The sequence below is a fragment of the Balearica regulorum genome, chromosome 21 (assembly GCF_011004875.1).
Source record: "Balearica regulorum gibbericeps isolate bBalReg1 chromosome 21, bBalReg1.pri, whole genome shotgun sequence".
Lineage (NCBI taxonomy): Eukaryota > Metazoa > Chordata > Aves > Gruiformes > Gruidae > Balearica > Balearica regulorum.
Window position 1 is genome coordinate 4,431,981 of NC_046204.1, and position 18,197 is coordinate 4,450,177.

Consider the following 18,197-nt stretch of genomic DNA (forward strand, 5'->3'; position numbering starts at 1 on the left):
AAGCATGTTCTGTTCTTACATTATGCAGTTCAAAATACAAAAGGGACAATCACATCCAGGACATTCAACCTTTAACCAAAAAACCCCACAATTACCACAAACCTCTGAGTTAGGTGCCCAAGAATAACAGAATTGGCTCCCCTACCCACCCCTTTCTAAACAAACAGCAATTCTCCCTTAAAGACAATGAGTTGGTCACATTGTTCTGTTTTCATTACATAGGGACCTATACCAATGTACAGATTAAGCAATGGCCTGTTAGCTTTTCCCAACAATTTTTTTCTACATCGAAGACTTTACTCCAAGTTACCAGATTTCATGTGTCCAGCTCGCACTTGTGCCTTAAACCTGTTTTTTTTAAAGCAAGACTTTAAAATCTCTTTTCCAGAAGAAGTGTCTTAACACTCAGAAAATATTCTTGCTAATGGCTGACCTCTAGTAAGTTTAAGTTTTGTTTAAAACTTGTAGCAGTGTGTTATAATTAAAAAAAAAAGCATAAGCAATTTTGTGTTATGAGTGAAAACAATCAAGCCTGCATTTCAGGCAAATGAACTTATACGGGAATGCTTTTAGTAATTGCTCAATCTAAAGCAGGAATGAATAAACATGTACTAACATTTCTATCTTCAGTACAAGCTCAAACCTGCTGACTGATTGCAAAGTCAGAACTTAGAGGAAGTGGAGGACTCAGTGTTCTGCACCCATGCTGCTGTTTGGAGAAGGAAGTAGTTGCAGAAGTTTGAGTCAAACAGAGAAAGTTTTTTCAAGATAACTTTATTTTTCATCAGGTTTATATATGAGAAAAAAGACTATACAGTCCTTAGAAGTATCGTCCCCTACTCAGCAGGTAGGACAGAAGTGATTGTAATACAGCCATTCTGACACCCAAGTTGTTGCAAAGGAAACAAGCATTCTCTCCACATAGGAATTACTTGTGTGGATAAAATTTTGCTTGCAGATTTCATTGATCACCTCCCTAACACTTGTTTTTCCAATATTTGTTTACCTTCAAATAAGGAAGATATCAGTATTTTGATCACAAGTTCAAAAAAAAAAAATTACTTAGTGGAGACTTTTGCATGATACAAAGATTTTTATCTGGTCTACAAGTGATTTTAATAGAACCGGAGTGGTACTTATTCACAAGCAACATTTACACTGATAAGTAAATATGTAAATGAATTCAACATGGAATTATGTTGCTTTAAGTGTTGATCTCGTATAAGTTTCTAAAATGGCCAGGCAGTACCTTTGCACTTCCCAGCACAAATATTCACTATTAAAATGACTATATACTACGCCAGCACCATTTCTTCAGCACAATCACAGTTCATATGCAGGACTGTGGAACCAGGCAGGAACATAGCAGTTAATTTTTTCCCTAAAGCTTCATCAAGGTTAGATGGAACGATCTACCACTCCAGTCTCATAGCTTGCTTGACCACAGAGCTCTCCAGCTGCCTTGAACAGCAGATACACTGAGAAGCATGAAAAATGTGAAGCAAAAAACAAGCTTGAAAATACCCCTAGTTCCATCATACACTAGGAAATACAAAGCTCTAATGAAAACAAATTACAGCCTAAAGATTGGAAGGGAGGGGGAAGAGGTAATCTTACTGGTTTAAGTCTGAAAAAAGCTAAAATGAACCCAGAACAAAAGACTATCAAGTACTTGGCCACTATTTCTTCACCCAAAGGACAAAATACAAGCACTTCCTGTCATGTATTTGTAACTTCAAACAGCTGTTTGCAGTGGAACTGTAACTCACCAGATCACCTATCAACAGTCTCAGAACCAGAGAGAATCTTCTGGGCACCCAGCCAGCTTCAGCCCTCACCATCAGTAGTAACCGCACGAGCACGCTGCACGGCCTCATCGAGGAGAGAGGGTCTTTTCAGCGCACGAAGTATCCCACCAGTGCCACAGACAACTCACAGCAGACAGCCTTACTTCTACTGCTACCAAGGGTTTGGTTTTTGTTTTGGGGAGCACTTAGTCTTCTATTTGTGTTGTTGCTCCTTTTTTTTTTTTTTTTTAAACCAAAGTGTAACACTTATGCACAAACCTAGGGAACTACTTTGGTTATAAACTGGCTGACCAGCCCCACAACTGGCAATACAGGTGAAAGACATTTGTGTTGAAGCACATGGAAAGAAAAAATTGAGATCTCAAAAAATGCTGGAGGTCTGCCATGAGGAGTATTGCCACAGGGCATGAAAAAAAAAAATCTATACATTTGCTAGGAGCAGGACCCATCTGATGATGCACGAGTATAGCACAGACACCAGGGGCATCCTTCAAGGGGGGATTCTGGGAGCCAATACAACCAACATCACATCCACAAGTTCTCATGTGCAAGTAATTAAGTGAAAAATGCCTTAATTGGCATATTAATGCAGCAGTATTTGTTTTGCCAAACATAATACTTTGACAAGCAGATTTTGTTTCGTTACAACCTAGAGGTGTTATCATTTTTTTCCACCCAAGGTACTGCAAGTTAACCTTATACTTTTTAAAAATAAGCAGGAGCGAATTTTCATTTTAAGTTTACAAGTGGCATTTTTTCCCACATCTTTTTTAAATGCGTGCACAAATTATCACTGAAAACCAGCACAAACCAGACTGGTTTGTACCCTCGCCATCCCATAATGCATTCTCTTCTGCTTATAAGTCAACATTTAAAACAAGTATTCAGGACATAAGGTGTCATAACCCTGTATTCCTGCAGAGCAGTGTCATATTCCTGTACATATTCAAGCAGCTCCTTTATTAGGAATAAAAATGGTTTCTAAAACCTTGGACTACAGAGACAACCCTTTTAACTCTGAGGTGATTCAGCCAGGCTGAAGTTGAAGGGAATCGTGCTCTATGATCACTAGCGTGACTGTGCTCCAGCCAATGGCAAAAGTAACCAGTGACCGATGCTAAATAGGTGTTCTTGATTTTGATGCTCTATAGGTATAAAAGGAAATGGAAAAGGGAATGACACTTCAGACAGCACACAGATACGGGCATGGCACTAACATGGGTAAAATTATGCAGCCTTATTCATCATTCATTCCTCATCATTCATTCTGGCAAGAGAAGGAAGGTAGCCCCAAGTAACGCACACTGCGCAGGTGAATGACTGCGTGTGCAAGGCTGAGTCAACCTTCCGCTATAAAGTTCCAGAGATGTCACTATGAGCAGCGCAAACCGTCCTGTCACCTTCAAACTCAACACACTTCTGTAACTCGCAAACAAGTTAACCCGACTGAAGTATTTCCCCTCAGCAATAGACCCCACAGGGCCGAGATCAGCCCTGCAAGCCCGTGGGCTAGGCAGAGGGCCGCAGCAGAACAGCACCCCGTTTTGCACGAGTTCAGACACTACTGTGAATGACAACATGCTGCAGAATCAAGTTTACTCCCACTCAACGCACCCCAGTACTCTCAAACCCATTTCTATTTAGCAGTGACAAGTCACTGATGGCTGTCCCACAAGGGCCTCAAAGCCAATTGCAACCAACTGTGGAGCCAGAGTACTCTATTTGATTCACATCAGTCTAAAAATTTGTTTTGCTAGCCCGATAAAACCAATGCAGGAGTTGCTCACACCGCTGCCACGTGACAAGCTCCTCAACACCTAAGACAATATCGCTGCATTTTGGATGTTATTTGCATGTGAATGACAACAAGCAGAACCACGCTGGCTACTTCCCCCACCCCCCCCCCCTTAATACTTGAGGAAGTATCAGCACGATCACTGCCCCTCAATCAAACGAGAACCACCCATCCTCAGCACAACCAATGGCTGCTGATCTACAGCCCTCCCTGGAACGTTACCTACACGGTCTGGTGCAGGCCCAAACCTTTTCTGAGAGCCACTTCGGGACTGCCGCATCCTGCACGGCATCTCTGCAGCTCCCTACGGACCTGCCGTAAGGTTGGCATGCAGACAGCACAACTGAAATTAAAACTGCACCACGAGAGAGGGGAGGAAAAAAATAAAAAATAAAAAAAAAATATAAGCCCACGCAGCTTCAACGTTTATGCTACATGCACCCCTCAGGCAGCAGATTCCCTGCTCAGTGCCCTCATGCACCATCCGAACAGCTGCACGGCAAAGCTGATGTGATTACAAGGTTCTGAGGAACATGCAATAGTAATGAAATGATTTCATAAACATTTCAGAAGTCACAAATAACAGCAAAAATCATCATTGTTTAGGGGAGGCCAGAGTGATGTAGCCTACCTGCAGGGGCTGAATGGATCATCCATGACTATGACAGGCTCTTGTGGGTTTAGATGTATTCCTGAACCCTCTACTTAACAGCTAAAACTCTGCCTTTTCCACTCTACCAACTCAAAATGGAGGCACATGCAGTCTGAGAGACCTCAGAGAGCTTTCACTGAGCTTGTGCTATGACCTAAGCCTGCACGCAGAACGCAGAAACTTCGCCCTCGGACTGACAGGACTGAGCATGTGCTGTGACCCTCCCTCATCCACACACTGTCTTACAACGCAATCAATCTCAACCCCGCTGTTTCCGTAAATAAAGCACACTGAACAGACTCTGCAGCTTCTGCATACCAAGCTAGTGTGCGGGGAAGTGGGGCCTTAGCTAGGGGATCTGATACAGCCAACGCTTGAGAGCTGAGCGACTCCAAGTTCCAGCACTTTTTTTTTATATCTTCTCCAAGTGAAATACACAGTGATTTTAAAAAAAGGTGCTTCCCCCCCCCCCCCCAGTTTGTGACTAGCTTTTTAAAAAATTGCATTGATTAAAAGGCGTAGAGGTTTTCATAGATGCAAATGACAGAAGCTTCACATTTTAATATGCAGTTTGTTAGGAAATGAAGCAGCAAGCTGATTCGCAAAATACTGTTATTCTACCTGTCAGTAATGCAAAATATGGGAAGATTTAAAGAACATGAATTCTCAGCCATTGCCATTTACAAGCACGTGTGAACACGAGGTGAACCCAAGAGGCTCCAGACTTGACTCACTGCTTGAACTTCCTTCATCATCCCTGATTTGTGGCATTCCTGTTTATTAATGTAATTTTTAAAAAAATTCTTAGCTACCTGTTTATATGAAGCTAATATCCCTTCCCTCTACAGTATACAATGCTTTAATTGGTATACCTGCCTCCATTTAACAGCATCTGAGATGCCTGAATTTACTGCAAGGCTAGAGAAGGATAAAAAGTTTCTCATATTTTGAATTTTAAAGGACAGAAACAGACTAAACAAAACAGATCAGGCCACAGAACAAATCCTATTTTACAATAATCCAGTGAGAAAATTTTATAACAACATAGGCAGATACACCTTCCTTGTTGCCCATAATACATTACCTCCCACCCTCTTCTTGGGAACCTTCACCAACATAGTCTGACTCCTTCAATAAACCTGCGATAATAATTCAAATGTTCAGTAACAGTAACCTGAACACTTCGGCTACCACGGCTCTGCTGAAATTATCTGATGCTACCAAAGCTCACTCATAATCTGAAGGAGCCATTCCCTAAGATGCAGGATAGAGGGGTTTGGCTCACACTCAAAAAACCCAAACCAAAACCCGAACCACAACCAACTATAATAAACCAACTATAATAAAAGTTCCTATGCTTTTTTAAAAATACTAAGCTGTACTAGCTTATGTATTTAAAACTTCCAGAAACATAATGAAATTTTATAAAGTGCTTTAAAAAAAACCCAGACAAATTCACCATAACATTCTATCAGCTCACTTATACTATAAAGCTATTACAGGAGGCACCCTATTCAGAACAAGACTGTCTGATCAAATTTTCCCAGACTACAGGCTAGAATAAGAAAACTAAACTACTCCAAATATGTTGCACGATCTTTAACAGCTGACCGCTTTTAAGTAAGAACATTTACAAGGCCAAACATATCAAGTCTTCATTTTAACAACAGCTGAAATATACTTCTGGATTTTTTGTTGTTGGTCTGGGTTGAGTTTTTCCCCCTCAAGTTCACAACATAAACTTGAGAAAAAGTTCTCAGCTTTTATGCTACCCTCCAGTTCAGAGATAAATTGAGATACGGACACATAGAAATAACATACTCCAAATTGTATCAGCCAGAAAGAATAACCCAAGTAATACATCCATTTATCTAAACACAGGTTTTGGGAGGGCTTTTTGGCTGTTTAAAAGGAATCAACTGCAAGGCACTTCAATGCATGATATAACACCTACTGGCGTGAAGTGAGGGTGTTCGGTATCTTCGATAACTCTTTCCTGGGAATATTAGACAATGCTGATACAAAACAACTTTGTTGTAATTTAGTAAGACATACAGAAGACATCTGTTTCACATCACATTGGCATACCATACAAACAGTCCCCAATTTCCTCCATCAGGAGGATTCTTGATTGTATTTAAAATTGCTAAACCTATTTTATTATTTTTTTAAAATTGGACTTACAATACACTGTAGGAATTGTCTTATTTAAGCAAAGTATGCCACAAACTGCCATTGTTCTACTAAGTGTAAGCACAGTAAGAACTCACTTTAAGGCTCTGATTTGAGACATAAGGATGGATACATTTAAAAACCTTTATGATCACTTCACCCTCTATCACTGCCCTAGGCATTATAATATGCACAGAATCAAAATATCCTGACTGCTAAAAATTAACCAGACAAAAGGATCAAAATAGCAAAGTGGCTCTGCAGTCCCCTCTAGCCTCTGTTCACATTTTGGTTGTGGATATCAATTTATCATTCAATTAGATTTTTTTCTAAAGAAGGGCAATATTAAGAGGAAGCTTTGAAAATCCTACTTACATACAACTCCACACTAGCTTCTTGACTTTGTAAGAATATACACTATTCTCATCTGTTTCTGGAACTGAAACTTGTACTCCACCCACTATGCTTTCCATTGGGGGGGGGGGGGGGGGAAGAGGCTCTTGATTCAGACTTTCAACAGGAAATAGGAAGCCATGAAGAATGAGAAAAACAAAGCGCAACCCACCTTCAATATCACTCTTGGCAACAGTCCTCTCAGACACACCAATACTCATTTAGCTCACAACATCACCAAACCAGAACACTTCAGAAGAAAAAGATCAAAAATAAAGGAAAAGCAAATGTTGTGGAATAAGAACAGACAAGACCATCGTCTTCCCAAAACATCTATTCAGAAAATTCACCTATGCCTTGAATGTTTGGTATTATTTTGTTCTACAATGCAAAACAATGTTGTGGAAGAATTATTTTGATTCATAGCCATGAAAACTGTTTGTAGAATAATATCTGATTATTTCTAGTTCCAAGTAAAAATTCAGTAGCCTTTAAATCTATGTATGTTTACAGATGTCAGTGCCAGACAAAACTTCATAACATAGTTATTTACTCCTGAGGTCAAAGAACTGATTGCCTAGTCCATGCCAGTAGACTACAAAACCAGGCCAGTACCACTAGTGACATTTGGCATGCCTGCATCCTTGAGTGAGAGAGTTCAAACTTGTGTCTCTAAGTCCACACAGCATGTCCGAGTACAAAAGGAAGGACTGGAAGAAGTTCTTGCCAGAATCAGCTACAACTGGCACTATACTACAGATAGGGTAAGAACTAGAGCTGTAGCGAGTGGGTGGTAAGATGTGCTTTGACCTCAGACAGCTGTTTTTCACCAGCTCACATTCAACAGCATTCCCAAACCTTGCTGCACATTTCTTTTTTAACAGGCAGTTGATTTCTGACTCAAATACCAAAATCAACAGCTCAACTCAAGCTGGTTTTCTGAAGTGGTACATCAGGTCTGGTTTTATTTGTCCATTAATGCTTCTGGATTGTTATTCTATACATTTTGAAATGCTTATAAACTGATTTCAGGGCATATACAATTCACCTAACGTTTCTGCTTTAAGAAACCATTGGTCTCATCTGACCATTTAGGGAACCCAAAAGTTTGAGTGGAATTCCATGTTAGTGGAATTAGTGTCAAAGCAGTCATTTCTCTTCAGAGACATGAAATTAATTATTTTAAAGTACTTAGAAAAATCATTTTATGCTTTCTCAGCTGGCTATACAAATTTAGTGGATGTATTCCACACTCTTGAGAGCCAGAAACATATTTCAGGTCTACTTACTAGCTTGATTAACACTCTATTCAAGGTAATAACAGCCAGCCTCTAGCTTTAAGATGAGTTTAGGTTTTCATTCCACAATCAGATTTTTATCACCAATATGAGAATTACTGAAACGAGGCATGTAATCTTTGACCAAACTCTGTAGAAAAAAACCAAACCACCCACAAAACAGCTTGATATACACTATAAAGAAAAAAGTTATCCCAAAACGCACAGGTTTACCACTTCAGACCACGGAATGATGAACAGGATCATGGTTGGTATTTCCCAAGCTATAGTCAGCAAGCTTTTAAATAGAAAAGAAAGGACAAAGTATATTTTCCTTTAACACTGTGTGCTCACAAAAACCAAAAGGCCTCGTATTTTGCAAATAGAGCACATGAAAACATAGAAAATAGTCAGATTCCCAACACGCTGAGATGCATTTGAGAGTCCTGGAAAAGTATATGAGCATCTTATGCTGAACACAAAATCACTCAAACAGAAACATATCTTTGCAGATGCAATCCACAGGTCAAGCTTGTTTGGTCTACGAATGTATCCTTATCACACATTTCTGCAGGTCAGTTGAGGGGGTCACACTACAGGACCTTATCTACAACACACAATTACTTCAAGCTACCATGAGCATTTTCCATCCTTTCCACGCAAGACGAAACACTGCATTAGAAAAGCGGATCAAGTTCAAGACAAAGTTTTGTTTTTATAGACAAACCACCAACAGATTGTGCTGGAATATGTCTTACAATACTTTTACTTCCAAAAGCAAAATAAATCTAGAATTAGGTATTCAAAAGAAGCATGCATTGCAAAGCAGTAGCAAACACACTGGTCAAAAATAACCAAACCACCTAGACTCAGCTCCTTTCCCAAACCTCCAGCCATTCCAAGACAAAATACAGACTTGAAGAGCTAGAATTAAAAAAACCCTGGCTGCAACCAAATGAAGAAAACCTACAAAAACACTGGCTAGTCTGAGTAATTAGCTAATCACAAAGTGCTATGCTTTGTCATTTCATTGATCTTTTCAGGTTCAGTCATTTTCTAATAGCTGGAAGAATTAATGGCTACTTCTACACAGAAAGTGGGTTTAAAACTGCACTGACAACTCACATAAATGGCATTTCATAACAGAAATATTCCATTAAACACAAAACTTGAACACTAATACAAGTATTTCATTTAGCAATCACACCCTCAAAACTTAAACGCATTGAATCAAAGTGACAAAGTTAAATACAGGGGTCAAGCATGGCAAATACCAAAGAGGTGTATCGTGACAAGCTTCATAAATGCCTCACCTTGTTGGACTACTCAAAAAAATACACAAATTATGTTACAAAAACATTTTAGCATATAGTATTTTAAAATGTTATAGGATTTCATGCCCTTTTCCCAGAGCTCAGCACCATACACTAACAAGATTGCCTCCTAGGGACTTACCCTGATAACACCCACTGTGAATGTAAACTGAACTGATGAAGGGAATTTACCCAGCCCATAGCCCAGTACCCTGTCCCAGACATACGGACAGTTTAAGGCACTTCAGAGTAAAGTAAAGGAAGCCTCATATATAAGCAATTACATAATAATATGCCCACACAGGGAGTTTCTTCCTAACTGCAAGCAGTTAGGAGTTGGCTATGCCCTGAAGCATAAAGATTCATATCTGTATAAAAACAGTAAATCCACAATGTAACCATTCAAATATTTATTATTTATATGCTTATCTAATCCCACTTAATACTTTTCTCAACAATATCTCTAGAAATCAAGGTCCACAAGCTAATTATGTTTTGTGCATTGAAAGAAACAATACAATTTTCAGTCGGCACAGACCTTGCTGAGTCCTGTTACACATTATTAATCTTTTTACTCAAGTGCCCTAGACAACAAACTCTTTAAGGCTGGTATTTGTAAGGCATTCTCTGTGTTTACAAAACTACATAAATGAAAAAATGTTAGGGTCTGGACCCGAAAAATGATGAAGGTACAGTCTAGTATCAGCTTTGCTTTCCAAATACAGCTGATAAAGATTGGTTGGACAACTCCCAGGCAGATTGAAAGAACTGCGAAGTGAAAGAGCATGCTGAACGTGCCTCTTTCAAATATGTATTAATTTCCCCAAAAAAGTTCTTTCTGTACCTCCAATTTCCCCTAGGCCAGCAAAGCATAAACCAGGAACTGTTGATATGGAACCCATACAGAAGTATTTGCACATGAAAGTATGAATCTCCACACTTGAAAACATTCGATTTGATTTCTTAAAATGGGTAAATTTCAACACTGCTTACTAGATGTGAATGTGGTTTTTAAAATATTTTCAGGGGTGTGCATTTAGCCAATCAGACAGCTAAGAATTCCAGCTAATGTTCGCAACCTTTAAAAAAATTTCAGAGTTTTCAAAACCTGTTTTGAAGCAGTACGTTATTTACCCAGAGATGCAACCGGATGTCATGACTCAATGCACAATTTTGTTATTTACTCTTCATTTTTCTCCTCTGCATACCCTCAGCAGGAAGATGTCGCTTCTCCCTCGTACTCCCTTCCACCCCACCTTCCTATCAGCATCACACTCAATTTTAACTTTTCTTCCCTTGAGTTTTCCTGTTCCTACAGGCTCAGATCACAGGTAAAGCTTGCCTTTAAAAGCCACTTCACTTACCTTGTCTCTGGATTATAGCCCAGTATGTAGAAAAATGAATCCACTCGGGCTTTAAACTCTCTAGCAGCAAATATGTCAGAGAAATGGGAGATATTACACTTCCCTCTGAAAGAAAGAGGGAAAATGGTATTAGAATTCTGTCTTGAATAACAGCTATTTTAATTAAGTGCCACTGCAATCTGTGTATTAGCCACAGACATCCTTGTGTTCTCATAAATGTCTAAAACTTCATAAATAGAAGCCTGTCGTAACAAATAACTATGCAGATTCTTCCCATGATAGAAAGGGAAGAAAATTCAGTTACAATGTCTCAGACGGTGTTCTACAAACATTCATTAATTCTCATGCAGCCGGCACACAGTCCTGAGGAGCCCCAATTTAATCAGACTAACAAACAATATCTACCCTAGAAATACAATCCTGAAAATGCCTTATTTTCAAAGTTTTTACAGTCTTATTACATTTACATCTTTAAGGAAATTTCAAAAATTCTACCATTCCTATTAAAACTTCAGCTTACTAACACTTCCAAATAAAACACAAAGCTATGCTGTTTTTAGCAAGACCGCAACCCTAACAACACAAATTCCAAACACACAGAAGTTTCTTCCTTCTACTCTCATATATAAGAGAGTAAAAGACTTAAAAAAAGGGAGAAAAAAGAGAAAAGAGGATTTATTAGCTTGTTCTACAACAGACTGTTAATAATTTTTTTAATATAGTTTGTTGATGAAGTCGTCATCCTTCAGGACGAGCGTGAAGACTGGCTGTAAGAAGTCGCATCTCATTTCCTCAAGGGTTTGTTGGACTGTTAACGTGCAGCAGCTGCCCGTGCTGCGGCATTCAATGCATTGCAGTTTACTGCCGCCAAGGAAATCGGATCAGAAGCGGGCAGAGACAAACAGACCAGGCAGCCAAGGAGCAATAAACAAAGCACGAGAGTCTGCTCTTTGTCAGTATGTCAAGCTTTCTGGTATTACTACAGATAGCATCTCTTTTCACTTGTATTTTCTGAATAGTATTTACTATTATAAATAAGCTGCTATGGGGCTTATTTACCATTGTAAAAAGGCTTGCCAGTCTGGGTTAAAATTGAATGAAAAGTGGTATTGCCACCTGTACACCCAGATGAATAATTACTCTGCCTGTAATAATACTGGATCTGTTTGCTTAGTCGTCTCAGCAGAGCTTCAGAGCAGCGCATACTTGAAAAACTGCACTAGAAAGTTGAAATGCTAAAGCTTGCTTCCCTTCCTAACCTTTTCAGGATAAGGCATTTCAAAAAAGCTTACCCATCAACAGCCACTAAGAACTCTGCCTTGTAACATGAGCTCTCAGATACACAACATCAACTACTACAGGTGAGGAAAACACACACCAGAAGGAGGAAGGATGAATCGAGTTGTCAACTGTTCTAAGACAAAATCAATACGGCCATCCTGTGAGCTGGGCTGCATAATTGTCCCTATGATTCCCTAATTCTCAGCCAATTGCCTTTCTGGCAAAGGACAAAGCAAGGCTGGATATTGCACAGGTCGTGCCAGGCTGTAAAGGAACATTAACAAGGTCCGTAATTGAGACGTCCCACAGAAATACAGAAAGACAAGCTTGTTCACTAATATTTATTTTACCCCTGGTGGCTGAAGCTAGTTTTCTAGTGAGCCACTTAGAAAGAAAGAAAATGAGAAGGGGTGTTTGTTTTGATATTTCACATTAAATTCACTTTTTAAAAGTATTTAGGGGAAAGAGATTTCATTTCCTTTCAATAATTCATCTGACAGTTATTAAGCCTTTTGCAGGTAAGCTTGTATTATCTATACTAATGAAAGCAGTACATGTTTTCCACAACATTTCAGACAAGTAGTACTACATATTACTACAAAGATTTACCATATAGGTAAAAGGGACATAACTTTTATTACATACTTCCACAGGGATCTACAAGTACCCTCTAGTTAAATTCTTCCACTGGTTAGAGCAGAAGATTGGTAGTTACAATCACTGTTTTTATTTCCCAGTTTGTCATCAATTCATTGTGAGACCAGAGCCATTTGTTTGCAGAGGGCAGAGAAATAATCTCATATTATAATAAATTAGAATTTTACGTTAACCCTCCTTTCACGCATCACAATACATTCTGCCTACTCTACGTTCTCAAAATGAAAGAACACCAGGTGCAAGTACCCTTATGTTCATCTTGTACACTGAAAATTACTGACATGTATTACGATTTGCTAGAAAAGAATCAGCAAAAATACGATCTTTATCCTGCAAATTATATTTTCTCAATTATCAGCATATCTTTAGATACCATCTACAAGCCTGTACGAATTATCAGAGGCATGAACAATCCAGAACACAACAAAATGACAGTGAAACCATATGCCAAAGAGAAACAAAACAGTGATCTGAAGGATGCCTATGGCATGCAAACAAAACAAAAGCAGATAAAACACAAGATAGGTTGAGGATGTGATCAGTTTGGTCTTTCAGAAGCCTCCACTCTTTTTTGAAAGGGAAAAAGAGAAGGTTATTTTCAAGCTTGCTTGGTATATACACATATTCCATTTTATCTTTTCTTTAAAGAAAAAAAAAAAGAAAGTATGTAGAAGAGAAGTTGAAATACTCCCAGGGAAAATTCCATACCCATAGTTCAGTTTCTCTCTGCTTAAGCAGATAGTTACATTTCCAAGATTGGTTCCATCAAGGCAGCCAACCTCCTGCTAGCTTTTTTCTAAGCATGCCAATTTAAAACTGGAAGGCGACCTTCTGTAACTCAGAAGTAGTACTGTGGAATTTCATGAGATTATAGAACACCACTGGAATTTTCCAAGTTTATGAAAAAAGTCTAATATGTAAGTCAAAGGCTTTTTCCCAGCCATATAACAGAAGTTGCAGCTAGTTTGTCTTGAAGTAAGTGGCTTCAGCAAAGTGACTCTGAACAAAAAAAAATTGTCTCCAGATGGTTCTAGTGAAACACCATCTGAGCATTATTATCAGGGAGATTATTCAATTTGCATTTTGACAATATCCATGCATGTTTGGCATGTTGAAAATCTGCTGAAAAATAATGCCTCGCTGTTTCTATTTGAAAACATTTTTAAGCAATGGTGTATCCCCTCAGGCTAGTCAAAGGTTAGCCACGGAAGCTAAAAACTTAGTGGGTAAAGAGAGCAGCAACCTCCAGGGGAGGGCAGATAGTACAGAGGACAATACAGGGGTCCATTACCTCCTGGCTGTACAGCTAGGTTTTAATGGAGCTCTTAGCTGAGCTGCAACAATAACAAGTGCCTCAGAGCAAAAGCCTTTAACGCAATTTAATCAGGGCAACCTACTAACAGTCACTTTACTAGGAGACACTATTGTTAATAGTGAAATCAAACACGGAGGAGGGAAGGGTAGTGTTTCTGCGGGAACTAGCAATAACCTAAATTGGCAATGATGGGAAACAATATCTTCTGAGCAACATTGATTAACTGAGATTAAAATGAGATTGTAGAATTACAGCTCCTTTCTGAATGAGAACAGATAACACAAGTTAATTACTGTAGGAGACGGGGAGAAAGCTGAGCAGTATGCTAACGATCCCCGCACAAAACCAGAACACACACCGCCCTCTCCATAAGGTTTTTCTCATCCACCTCCAAGACGCTGCACCACATCCTCTGTAACTTACCTGAGGGCAGCAGCGTGGTAAGTGTCAACATAATCTGAAATGAAGAGCTCTCGATTCTTGATAACTGGGTCTGTAATAACAAGCTCTCGTCCAGAGTCTGCCAGAAAGCAAAAACACAAACAAAAACCACCAACGCATTAGCTGTAGTCTGAAAGCATCTACCATTGCCATTTTGCAGGTTTTTTTTGGTTTTTGGGTTTTTTTGTTTTGTTTTACAGGTCAAAGTTTGAGGATATTTCTTAGACACACACTCCTCAGCATTAAGATGACAAACACTCAGATTGTTTACATGGCCTGTAAGGTATGGAAATAACCTGATAACTTTTTTTTTAAAAAAAAAAACCCCACATAAATTCTCCCTTGCCATATCTAAAGAACTGCTGAAGGGAAAGAGCTTTTAGGGGTACTAGCTGACACATTTTACCCACTGACCACTAGAAGCATCACTCCTAGATGAAAGGAACTAAGCAAATTAATTTATCATTGACTTCTGGTTTCCAGGTTAAGGTTCTGGTTGTTTTGCACATTTCATCTCAAATCTTCAACAAAATCTTGACAGTGCTAACTGCTTAATGCTCTGGCTTTGAGATAAATATTGATATCCATGTTCAAATACAGAAAATGTTCAGTGTTAATGGAAAAACTGGAGGACAACTTTTCCACGACTTCTTCATAATACCTCTGAAGAACACAAAAATACTTCTCCACATAGAAAAGAGTGTGACATAAAAAAGCAGCCATGTTATCAAAAATGCTCGCTTTTTGACACTGTGCCTATAATCCCATTGGTAGAGGTTTCTAATAAATTAGTAAGCGAAATATTAGATTTGTGCAGCTTTTGCTAAAAGCACACATAAAAACCATCCTTAATGCCTGCAAAAAGGAAAGTGTATGCTCAACTTTTTACTGCCATGCATCAAAAAGTTGCTGTGTTCCGTACTTCAAGCATCAACTGTTATCATCACAGTTCACCTTGGAGTATCTTCGGAATTTTAACAGTTGCCTCAAGGAAGTTTCCTGGTAAGAATAGAAGCAAACGTTGTGTCTCCCCTAGAGGCAAGAGATAAATGATGCTGGAATATGTACTAAAGTTTCTTCTGCTTCTATTAAACCCAAGAACACACTTGGTTTTGCAAAGAGAAAACACAGCTACGAGTGCTTCAGTTACATCACTTACTGCAATATCGATCACAGTGAGTATTCATACGTGCAAGGTAGCACTAATGTAAAAATGTAGTTCTTGTGACGCTACGGCAGAATCGCAAAAACCAGAAGAGATTCACAGTTTCTTCAGACAACTTGGTCTTCAGCCAGTTAGGTATTAGTACACTGTCCAGAAGGCCTACGAAGGAGCCAATGTTATTCTTCTTTTCTACTCTCTCAAGGCATTAGTAGAATACAGCACAGTATGTAAACCATACCTGAAATGCATCTGATTATAGCTATGGTTACAGGACATACACTAGTTAGAACAAACAAGGCAGGTAAGAAACACTGTCATCCATCTTCTAATACACTGTTTTCATCCACAGACCTTGCTTCATATCCCTATGCAAAAGTTCTTGCTTTCTGGACTGTTAAAGATTAAAATTCAGAGTACAAGTAAAGAAGGCTTTACTCTACAGAGCCTAACTTACCATTCTCATTGTGTCTGTCCTGAACCAAATGCTGATAGACTGAATCTGGGACTTCAGACTGGCGATAGTACCATTTGACATTCATAAGGAGGTGGTCCCGTTTACTCTGAAAAAGAAGGTCTAAAGGCATTACTAAAAAGGAAATCAGACCACATCTGACACAATCTTCTAAAGTATAAAATTTGTTTTCACACTGAAGAAAACCTGAGGTAAGACCCAAAAAGGGAGGAAAACATTTCTATGACAATGAAACAAGGGCAACGTGCTAGTGACAGATTGACTTTCAAACCGGACAAAGACAACAAGAACCTACTGCATCATTACGAGGCGTATCTCTCGATATATCTGACCAGCAAATACTAACGTACTCACTCGCAAAAAACTAACCCAAGAAAAGAAGAGGGAAGCATCAGAAAAGGACCGGAATTTTTGGCCTCCTGCAGCATGATCTTAGCCCACTAATTTCTACAAACAAGTAGTATTTATGGCCAAACATGGAAAAAAGAATACCAATGCAACATAACTCAATGGAACAGTTGTAACCAAGAGATACCAGATTATTTCTCCCCCCCCAGGACAGATGGATTCAGACATAATCGTGGATGTTCTTTATTGCACTCCTTTACACAAAAGGATAGGATGCTGCACTTCAATCCCAATAATTATAGGCTCTGACCGCTCATGTACCTCACAAAACCAACAGCAAATTTGACACAAAACTATCCTCCTCAAGTGCTCCTTTTCACATGAGAATCCAGCTACCAGTTTGTTCCTTCTTAGAAGGAAACTGAAGCATAACCACCACTTAAAAAGAGAGTTTTTAGATCAAGTTCTTAGAGACTCTCTGCTTCAGTCTATCTTTGAAACCCTTGGTAGCCAAGTCTTTCTACTGCTCCAAAACACTTGAAGAGAGGAAGGCCTAAAGGGAAAGGAACATTCTTTTGGAATGAGGCAACTGCAAGCGTTTGTTTTTTCTGGACTACAGTTCTCTAGACCCTAAGAATATTCTTAAAATAATTACATTTAAAAGTTAAATCATGGGTTACTGGACCAGAGAGTTCTTATTCTCTCTCCTGTTCACATCAGCCTAGTTGTTACAGCATTTTCCAGCCTTTCTGCTTAATAAACAACATCAAAATCTTTCCATTAAATGCACTTCTTGAAGCCTTTGATTAAAAACACATGTAATACCACAAAAAAACTGCTAGTGGCAGCATTGTGCCAGAAAAAAGTTTAACTAATCCACCTAATCCACCCCTACCACATGTGCTTTATGTACTGAATGCCTCCAAAAACATTCAAGAACATAGTAAGCATATTTGTGCTGTACACGAGAAACCTGAACTTTGTTTCTTTTAAATAACACGTTTGCAAAGACAGCAAGCTTTTTTAGTGCATGACACAAAAAAAAAAGGAAAGCGTGAGAGGCAATGCTGATTTCTGCTGCCTGCTCTTCAAAAAAAGGTGGTTGAAGACTTTTCTGTTCTCCTGAAATACAGTTCTGTGCATCACAGTCTTTATGAATAGTCTCTCTGAATTCTGAAGACAAAAAAATGCACATAAAAGTTTTGTTACCCTCTTGCTAAGAGTTCATAAATTCTGTTAGTGCTAACAAGAACTGCATGCAACAGTGATGGGAAACAAACCCAGATTTTTTCTGCAAACTCTTTTTGCATGTCTTAGTTGAGAGGAAAAAGCACTCCTCTTGTGTTACACAAAGCCCTGAGAGCACACTCAGAAAGTAGCGCATTGTGGCACTAAAACTACTCATAATTACGGACAGTTTACAACAATCATCAAAAGCTAATGCTTCAATTTTCTTGTTTTGTTCCACTAAAGTCAAGCGTCTTTCCAATAGTACAACACTCCAACAGGCACTGTAAAGGAGGCAGAAGTACGTACGTATAGGCAACCATGATGGAGGACTACAAAATAAGAGTATTGAGTTTAGTTGGTGGAGGTGTTTTTGAATAGCAAATTACATCGGGGGAAGGAAAAGGGATTACAAATCTACACCATGCTCCGGCAGGGATGATGCTTACAAATGCTTATCTACAAACAGAATCATCAAAGTCTGAACAAGAACCAGTAGGAGAGATCTGAAAAAAAG

At 38.9% G+C, this 18,197-nt stretch overlaps 1 protein-coding gene across 8 annotated transcripts in view; it reads right to left on the reverse strand.

Moving 5' to 3' along the window:
* Positions 1-18,197, reverse strand: part of RERE (arginine-glutamic acid dipeptide repeats) — a 250,039-nt gene that overhangs the window by 104,208 nt on the left and 127,634 nt on the right. For 6 of the 8 annotated variants that reach the window (XM_075773600.1, XM_075773599.1, XM_075773595.1 and 3 more), the window contains 3 exons: positions 16,088-16,193; positions 14,451-14,547; positions 10,775-10,879 (listed from right to left, as the gene is read on the reverse strand). In XM_075773600.1, the coding sequence (XP_075629715.1) occupies positions 10,775-10,879; positions 14,451-14,547; positions 16,088-16,193 (308 nt within the window). Of the gene's footprint in view, positions 1-4,234; positions 4,400-10,774; positions 10,880-14,450; positions 14,548-16,087; positions 16,208-18,197 lie in introns of those variants that run through there. The other 2 variants (XM_075773601.1, XM_075773603.1) reach the window with 2 other exon arrangements.